At 47.3% G+C, this 9,983-nt stretch overlaps 1 protein-coding gene across 1 annotated transcript in view; it reads left to right on the top strand.

The window, feature by feature from the left end:
- WNT7A (Wnt family member 7A) overlaps positions 1 to 9,483 on the top strand; it is a 62,606-nt gene extending 53,123 nt beyond the window's left edge. The window contains exon 3 of the mRNA XM_006155414.3: positions 8,181 to 9,483. Coding sequence (XP_006155476.1) covers positions 8,181 to 8,660 — 480 coding nt within the window. The 3' untranslated portion in view covers positions 8,661 to 9,483. The remainder of the gene's footprint in view (positions 1 to 8,180) is intronic.
- The last annotated feature ends 500 nt before the right edge of the window (positions 9,484 to 9,983 follow it).

Raw genomic sequence — 9,983 nt, 5'->3', positions numbered from 1 at the left:
TCGCTTTCTGTCTCTATGTCTCTGTCTGTCTGTCTGGCGAGCGCACGCGCCCTACAGGGAAAATCTCTTAAAAAAAAAAAAAAAAAGAAAGAAAGAAAGTCCACCTCCAGGCTCTCTGGACAAGTTCAGGAGATATCCATTTGGCATTATGAATCAAGGAATTTTCTGGAGCCAAGTTGCTCTGTAGGCCCCTCCCAGTCCTGAGAACCACACCCTGAGTGATTCTGGGCTCTGGACAGCACCTTCTATGTTCTTGGCACTTCCTGGGGGACCTGTCACAAAGAGATTGATTTGCTCCCTCCAGTAGTGTAGAAAGTCCTTCCTGCTGCCCCAGATGGATTTGGGGCTCGACTAGGGGACTAGAAAGGATCTTGGTGCAGGAATCCCCTGTCTGCACACACTCCAGGACAGAGAGCTTATCACCTTCCCAGAAGCCCCTTCTAGACCCAGTGAACTTGGTCAGAGGAAGTCTGCTCTCTTACTGAGTGAGGATCTGCTGTCCTGTATTTCTCCTACTGATTGAGGTTCCAGTTCTACCTTCTGGCCACATTGGGGTTCCGGTTCCTCCTGCTCACTCTGTCCTGGGGCAGATCTGCCGAGCCCGAGGGCAGTGATCAGACCCAGAAATGGTCTTTTCTAGGCCAAGAAACTCCAGCTCATTCAGTACAAGATCACCAGTCCTCTTTCTAAGTAAGGACTGTTTCTGTTCATCTGGTGAGGCACAACCCAGTTCCAAAATTTACTAAGCAGACCATCCCCTCCCCTATTGTCGGCATTGCACCACAGTTGTTATGGCCTCAGACTTTCAGCTTCTTAGCAACTTCTTAGCTCATACTGCACTTGTAGTCAACTAAATCTTTCAATTTTCCTATCCTGTGAGTTTTCTTTCTTTCTTTTTTTTGGAGAGGTTTTTGCTATAGTGCGCATGTGCTTGCCAGGAAGACAGAGACAGAGAGTCAGAAAGTGAGAAATCACCCACTGGGGGGGTGGCCACGCTGCAATACCTTCTCCTCCATTCTCCTCATGGGATCCTGGGCGCGCACACACACACACACACACACACACACACACACACCTAGAATGAGTTTAAGCCACCAGGTCTGGGACTCGAACTACAGTCGACTACATGGGAGTCCAGTGACAAAGCCATTGCGCCAACTACAGGTCCCTCCATCCTGTGAATTTTCTATCAATTCATTTTTATTTTTTTAATTTTTAAGTCTATTTCTCCCATGAGAGAGGCAAAGATGCAGAGAGGTAGGTTCCCCCAACAGGGTCCCAACACCATGGTTTGCCCTCAGCCAGTCTCAGATCATAAGCAGGTGTGCCCAGCATACTAGGAGATCTCCAGACATGAACCCGGAACCTTCCCACGTGATTCAGTCCACAATGGTTATCATTGTGCTTTACTGTCACACCACCAACCAGCCCCAATTTATTTTCAAACATCAAAAATTGTTCAAGAGCCCATTGACTTGTGAAGAATTTGCTGCCCTGGTGAGCTTGTCGATGTGTTCTCTTGTGAAATTTCTTGCACATCTGAATATTGTGGGAAAAGGCAATAAAACCACATCATGAGGAAAAACAATATCAAAAACTGTAGGTGTTTACTCCTCTTGTGTTTTAAGCATTTGTTTTAGTCTGTGGAATGGACTAGATGCTGCCCGGGACTCCACTCATTTTATCTACAGTAAGGCCAGAGCCAATTGGAACCACCAGTTTTCAGTAGCACCAGAAGACCCTTCTGCTCCTCAGCTATCCCCTCTTTCTGGCCACCCACTGTGCCTGAAATCTCCTTGTCCCCTTAACACATGCTCTCCCTCAAGCTTGAGCTCTCTTCCAGTTTCCTGCTCCAGTTCAGTGGATGGCCTCCCCATCCATCAGAGGCCAGGGAGTCACCCCTTAGGGTTCCCCACCAAGCATGGCTGATTTTGTTCCTTCTTTTCCCTCTATAACCACCATCTTCATTGGAGCCACACTAATCTCTGGCCTGGGTGGTGACGATGGCTTTTCCCTAGGTTTCTATCTGACCTTCTCTAACCTAATTTCCAGCCTGTTCTTCAAAGGTGTCAATTAGGACCTGATTGGAGCCTAGTGGCTAAGGGATTTGGATCCCACATGGATGACTGTGGTTTAAATCTCAATCCTGGTGGCTTGAGAAAAATGCTCCATGTGTGTACATGCATGCCCCAAATCCTGATAGGATAGAGAAATGGAGAAGAAGGGATTGCAGCATGACCACGTCCCACTGCTCACACGCCCACCATCTGGGGAAAAAAATGTCCCCCCCAAACCAAATTAATACACAATCTTCATGCTAGAAGTACAGATAACCAATTACAAATCCCAATACTTAAGTTAAAAAGAAAAAAACTGTTTCGATCAGACTTCATCATCCCAAAAGGGGACGTTCCAGTGGTGCCTCTCTTGTCCCACTGACAACTCAGAAGCCTCCCTGCCCTGGCCTGAGTGGCCTCCCCACCTGCCACCTCAGCCACTCACCCTTTCCTCTGCCCTCTAACCATGCTTTCTCCTTTCTGTTCCTCTCATGGATTGTGTCTCTCTCATTGCGCTTTCCCCAGTCTGAAATGCCTTTTTCCATCTTCCTTAGCGTGGCTGACTCCTGTTTCTCCTTCCTGTTATCTGACTCTCAGCTCACCCCTTGCCTTCTTGGGACAGGTAGTCTTCCTTGAGCCATAGAGCAGCTCCTGGTTCAAGTTTTCTTTGCACTCTTTTCCACTCCTTCCTAACCCTTACCAATGCATAGTGAGATTTGGGGAGATGATTAATTCCATGTATGATTCTGGCTTGGGATTGTGAGCTCAGGGATGGCCTTCCAGATAAGGGCAGGGGAAGAGCTGAAAGGTGTGAAAGGGGGTGAGCACAGTGGAAAAAGCATGAGCTGGAAGGTGAGTGTGGGACTCTCTCAGTCTGCAAAGGGAAGCCTGAGAAGCACCTGTGTGTGGCAGGTTTTAGGAAGGTGCATAGAGCCTGCAAGCCCTCAGGCCTCCTTTCACACTCATGCCATGTGGACCCTGCTGAGGCCAGGAAATCTTAAGGGGGTATCATACTGCATTTCTTACCCTAGCATTTCAGCCAGCCAGGTCATGAGTGTGTGTGCAGACATACACTCAGCTCGTGCAGGTTGACCAGAAACTGAACCCACATCTTTCATATGGCTTCCAGCATTGCAGAGCCTCGCATTACTGCTATAACACCATGACTGTGCCTAATTTGTCCATTTTAAAGTGTACCAGTCGATGTTTTTTAGTATATTTACAGAGTTGTACTACCATCACCACCATCGAATTTTAGAATATTTTCATTGCCCCTAAAAGAAACCCCATACAGACTGCTGGCCAACAACTGATGACAGAGTAGGTAAAATGGGACATTGCCATGCAATGCAAAAGTATTCAGCCATGAAGAGGAAGGAAATTCTGACGCATGCTACAACATGATGAACTTTGAAAACATCATGCTGAGGGACCAGCAGTTAGCGTAATGACTATGTCGTTGAACTCCCATGTAGCTGACTGTGGTTCGAGTCCCGGACCCAGTGACTTAAACTCACACAGGGCACGTGTGTGTGTATGCCCAAGAGAGGAGAGTGGAGGAGAAGGGATTGTGGTGTGGTCATTCTCCCTGGGGGGTGATTTCTCGCTTTCTGTCTCTCTGTCTCTTCCTGTCTTTCTGGCGAGCACATGCGTCCTATAGCAAAAACCTCTCCCAAAAAAAAAAAAATTATGCTGAGTGAAGGTGAGTTAGACACACAGAAGGCCATATCTTGTATGTTTCCATTTCTGTAATGTATAGAATGGGAAGATCTATAAAAACAGAGAATAGATTAGTGGTTACCTAGGACTAGAAAGAGGGGAAACGGGAAGAGACAGCCAGTGGATATTGGTTTTTTTGGGGGGGTGTTGAAAATGTTCTAAAATTAGAATGGTGGTGATGCTCGTATACCTCAGTGAATATACTAAAAACCATTGAACTGTATTCTCTGATTGGATGAATTGGGTCCGGCCATGGTGGCACTGTGGTAATACAGCAGTCTAGAATGCTGGAGGCCACATATTAGGTTGTCAGAGAAGTCATGATGTATTTTTTTCTATATTTTTCTATATAAAAATGCATCGTGACTTTTTTGACAACACAGTAGAAGATGGGTGTTCAGTTCCTGGTCAACCTGAATACTCCGGGCTCATGCACACACACGCACACACACACACACACACACACACACACACGTGATCCTGGCTAACTGAAAGGCAGGGGTAAAGATCTCATCATGAGGACACAGGCATCCTGCTTTAGGCCTAGATTGGGGCAACTGGGGAGTAAGTCTCAGATCTTTCTTCCTACCCTCCGATCCAAACCAGTGCCTTGTACTGGCCAAGCCCTTCCACTGGAAGGACCTTCTAGGGCCAGACACCAGATTCATGAGTTTATTATTTGTTTGAATGTTTCCCTCTGGCATTGTAAATCTTGGCATCACAGGATGGTAAAAGAGCAGACTCCAGCAGTCTTAGGAAGCTGGTCTTTAGCCTGAGAACTCACAGTACAGTCACCAAAAGAAAATTTTGACGTTCTTCCATGCCAGCTGTTCCCAGCCCCTCAGTTGCCCCCTTCCTCCACCATCATTCATTCCAGAATCCTCTAGACTTCCCCTCCATCCAGCAATGTAGGGTTGATGTGTCGCTGGCCTGGCAGGACCTCTGGACTCTCAACATGCTACTGGCAATTGCTTGGACCCAGGACATACTCGCTGTGAGGTGGTCTAGTTGCACTCTGCTGGTGAGTTGCCTTGGCCATTGCCTAGGCACCTGTGTGTGGCAGGCTTTAGGAAAGTGCACAGAGCCTGCAAGATCTCAGGCCTCCTATCACAGAGGCAGAGACTTCAGACTCTTTGGGAAGACAGTTTGCAAGTCCCTGTAGGCAGCTCCGAGGTCAGTAGCCAGCTGGTCTCGAGAGGTTGGGAGTGGTAGGTACAAAGAATGAATGCAGCTTTGTCCCTCACATGCTCCCTCTGCTCCTGGCCCCTGCCTCTGTGAGAGGGCTGGGTGCCTGTCTGGGTGACCAGCCCTGGCAAGGGCAGCAGTGATTATGCTCGGCTTAATGCAGACATAATACGATCACTGAGTTTCTCAAAATGCAGAGTTTGCAGGGTTAGATGATATCATCCGATTAGAGGCCCATTCAATACCACCATGGCCTCAGGCCATCAATGGCCACAGAGGAAGAGGGAGGCCACGTGCGGGAGGCTGCATGGGGCAGGAAGGACAGTTGTACCCAACCCAGGAGCCTGGCACTGGGTGGCTCATTGCCCTGGGCCCGCTGCAACAATAATACTCAGTAACACTAGCTTGCAAATGCATACTAGCAATTGCACTGCTTTCTCACTAAATCTTCCCGTTGCTTTTATTAATAAAACAAATTTATTGAGGTACGAAGAGACTTCAAAAAGTTCAAGTGAAATGGAATTAAAGTACAAGTTGTAGTGTGAACATCTGAAAGTCATGCATATCCTTCCCACATGTGTATTTTCCACCAACTTTTGGGCACCCTCTTATATCATTCACGCACTGTACCTTTAAAGTGTGCAATTCAATGGTTTTTTAAGATATTCATAGATATGGGCATCCATCATCACAATTGATTTTATAACATTTTCATCACCTCAGAGCCTGTCCCTCTAGCAGTCACTCCCCATTCCCCCATTTCCTCTCCACCCATTAAATCTATCTTTTGTCCCTATAGGTATGCCTCTTCCAGGCATTTCATGTAAGTGGACTTATAATGTGATCTTCTGGAACAGGCTTCCTTCACTAAGCATAGTATTTTTAAGGCTCATCCATGTTTAACACGCAACCCTATTTCACTCCTTTTTATGACTAATTAATATCCTATTGTGTGGCTATGCTACATTTTGTTTCTTCACTCATCAATCGATGGGCATTTGTGGATTTTCCTCTCATTTTAGGTATATGAATTGTGTTGCCATGAACGTTTGTGTGGATAAATGGCACAGGTCCCCATTTCTCCTAGGTGTACACTTAGGAATGGAATTGTTGGGTCAAAGGGTAACTCTCTATTTAATTTGTTGAGGAGCCTCTAGAATGTTCTTCAAAGCGGCTGTCCCATTTCACATTCTCACCAGCAGTGAAAGAGGGTTCTCTTTTCTCCACATCCTCACTGACACTCAGTTGCTTGTATTTCTTATTTTAGACATCTTGGTGAGCATGAAGTCCTATCTCATCATGGTTTTGATTAGTGTTTACTGCTGACTAATGATATTGAGCTTCTCTTTATGTTCCCATTGGCCATTACACCTATTACATTTTGATAAATTGTGAGAGACTGCTTATGTGCAAAAAAGTACACAGAACATCCATGATCATTTAAAAGAATAATTACAAAGCATGATCCATGCAACCCTCACTCATATTCAGGAGCAGAACATCACCAGCATCCCAGAAGACCCCTGGGTGACTACGATCAACCACACCACCTCCCCAAACCAGGGACAACCTTGTATTGATATTTATGATTCTCATTTTTTTTACTTCTGATTCTGTCTCCCTCTCTACACATTTCTAAGCAATACAATTTAGTTTTTCTTGCCTTATATTTTTTCTTTTCTTTTTTTTGGAGAGGTTTTTGCTATAGGATGCATGCGCTTGCCAGCAAGACAGAGAGAGACAGAGAGACAGAAAGTGAGAAATCACCCCCAGAGGGGATGGCCATACCACAATCCCTTCTTCTCCTTTTTCCTCTCAGGATCTTGGGCACGCACGCACGCACATGCACCAGGCGTGAGTTTAAGCAACCGGGTCCAAGCCTCGAACCACGGTCGACTACATGAGAGTTCAGCAACATAGCCATTACACTAACTGCTGGTCTTTCCTGCCTTATGTTTAATATAAGTGAAATCATTACGTGCAAACTGGTTCTCTCCCTCCATCCTATATTCCTAGAGTTTGTCACCATTGGGGCAGTCTGTTATAGCTGTTTGTTGTCACTGCCCTGTTGCAGTTCACCGGGTGCACATCCTGTCCTTTATCTATTTGACCATAGGTGGTCATCTGATGGTGATAGCGCGGAGCTATTATGAGCACTGCTGCTATGAGTATTCTTTTTTTTTTTTTAAAGTTTATTTATTGTTTTTTTCCATGAGAGAGAGTGATAGGCAGCCTCAGCAGGGCCTTCAGGCTTTGGTCCACTCCAAGCCTCCGTTGGCCCAGAGCATTGGACACAACGTGCACACAGAGAATATGCAGGAAGACTCCAGACATGAACCGAGGACTCCTCCACGTGGTCTCAGCCAATGAGGCCATGGGGAGTGGTGAGGACTGTGGCAAATTCAGCAAAGCCAGTCTGTGAAGCAGACAGCTGCTGGTGTGGCTCCAGGTGTTGTTGCCATGTGGCAACGTGACTTGGAACACAGTGGGACGGTGATTCGGACTTTAGAGCCTGCTTGTATGCCGGTAGGTCGGTGCGCAGCTGCATCAGCTATTAAATATGTTGAACATCACCCCAGCGTTGCCAGATGCCCTTCGTTCCTTTGCCAAGAAAACCCGGAAGTCTGTCTTTTATTTATTCACTTATTGTCGGTGAATATGTTTCATCATGAGTGAAGGACGAGAAAGCAGCCCCCAGTGGGGGCATAGTTACACCATAATCCTTTCTCGTCCATGGCTCCATTCCATCAGGTCTTGGGCACATGTGCATAGGCACGAGGCATGTTTTTCAAGCTGTTGGGCTGGAATTCCAGCTGCTATCAGCTATGTGGGATCTGGCTTTCTATGCATAGCACTTAATCATTGCACTATGAGGTTGACCCAGGAAGTCTGCCTTTTAAAGTGCATTTTAAATACTGGCTCAACATTTATGTTAAACCCACGCAGGCCAAGGAAAACCTATGTGTAGACTGGACTTGGCACCGTAGGACCACACAGTAGGTGAGAGGCAGGGAGGGCTAAGGCGTTCCAGGTGGAAGGTCTAGCACAAGGGCCAGAGGTGAGAGGGGCTGGAATTGAGGTCTGAGGTTCTTGCACCAGAAAGAAGTCGAGTCACCTGCAGCGGCTGGGGATGCCACCGAGTGCCCGGCTGGGCTGGGGACTGCGGTTGGTCCTTGCATGCAGTGACATGTGCTGTGCTTTTTCCACCCACCCCTGTAGATCCTGGAGGAGAACATGAAGCTGGAGTGCAAATGCCACGGCGTGTCCGGCTCATGCACCACCAAGACGTGCTGGACCACACTGCCACAGTTTCGGGAGCTGGGCTACGTGCTCAAGGACAAGTACAATGAGGCGGTGCACGTGGAGCCAGTGCGTGCCAGCCGTAACAAGCGGCCCACGTTCCTGAAGATCAAGAAGCCCCTGTCCTACCGCAAGCCCATGGATACAGACCTGGTGTACATTGAGAAGTCACCCAACTACTGTGAGGAGGACCCAGTTACAGGCAGCGTGGGTACGCAAGGCCGTGCCTGCAACAAGACAGCCCCCCAGGCCAGCGGCTGCGACCTCATGTGCTGCGGGCGTGGCTACAACACCCACCAGTATGCCCGCGTGTGGCAGTGCAACTGTAAGTTCCACTGGTGCTGCTACGTCAAGTGCAACACGTGCAGCGAGCGCACCGAGATGTACACATGCAAGTGAGCCCAAGGCCGCGCCACGCCCTGCCCTCCCGCGCAAGTACACAGCCAGGAGGACCGGACAATTTTTCAAGCTGCACTCTCCCTGGCAGGCCACTGCCTAGATTTCAACAGGGAAGTGCATGAACATTGAGGTTGTCTTTTCTGCTGAGGAGGGCACTCCTGCAGGGATTCCTGCAGATGCCTGTGGAAAATCTCTCAGAGCCCTCTACTGTTCTGTTCCATACCCAATGCTGCTCCACCCTCCCTGAGACACAGCCCAGGTCCCTCCCCGCGGCTGAGCGAAGCTTTCCGCAACAGAACACTGAACCTTTGGGCTTCATCATAGCAATATTTAACAATTTATTCTGATAAAAAAATAATATTAATTTATTTAATTAAAAAGAATTCTTCCACCTCGTCAGGATCCGTTTTCCGCAATCCAAGTGGACTGCTTGCTTTCCTGGCAGGATGATATTGTCCCTAGGACACGGAGCCGAATAGAACTGTACATAAGTATTCTTTATGCAGATATTTCTACTAGTTGATTTTGCAAGTAACCCTGCCTTGCAGCACTAGCTGTTTAAGTACAAGAGCAGGCATTCTTTATACATATATAGATATCTATATCACACATTTATATTTTTTTTTGCTGTTTGCTGCTACTTATCCAGAAATTTAAGCTGGTTCCGATTTGAGATGTTTTTCCAGAATGCGTCCCATCGTTTGCCCTCCCTGGTTTAAGTTTAGCTATTAGAAAAATCCTGTTTGGAATAGAGAGAGAGAGAGAGAGGAAAAAAATAATAAACTCCCAGCAGTTTCCATCTTTTGGAAGGTGAGCCACTGGATAAGAGAGAATATTTTGTAAGAAACTATTTTTATATGAATATTTTATTTATATCGAGTCTGCCTGTATCATTACATGGCCTGTGCTTCTTCTTAATTCTGGTACTCACCTTGGGGTAAGGAGGGGCAAGGCCTGGGTGTAGGATCAGGCCCTGTAGGGACCCTTACACAGTTGGGTTCTATTTGCCAAATGGGCAGAAGCAGCCCTGAATGCCCAAGGCTGAGGAGCCATTGGTATCAACTGAGAAAGAAATCAAAAAAATCCTTGGCCTCAGCCTATTAAGCTGACCCTTTGGGGCAGGGTTGTTGAGTGGTGACCTTGTGATGGGCTGCTGAGGCTGGTGGATCCAGCCCTTGGCATTGTGTAACCATCACGGGGACTCAACCATCGTCACAGGGCAAAGGGCAGCTCAGGGAGCCCTGTTCCTCACCAGGACACCCCTGCCACTGCCTGTGTCCTGGGAGGTGAAGTGCAATCCTTAGATAAGAGGCAGAAAATCAG

This window comes from Tupaia chinensis, unplaced genomic scaffold, assembly GCF_000334495.1.
Source record: "Tupaia chinensis unplaced genomic scaffold, TupChi_1.0 Scaffold000451_2, whole genome shotgun sequence".
NCBI classification, from domain to species: Eukaryota; Metazoa; Chordata; class Mammalia; order Scandentia; family Tupaiidae; genus Tupaia; species Tupaia belangeri.
This window is presented reverse-complemented; position numbering and strand designations above follow the sequence as displayed.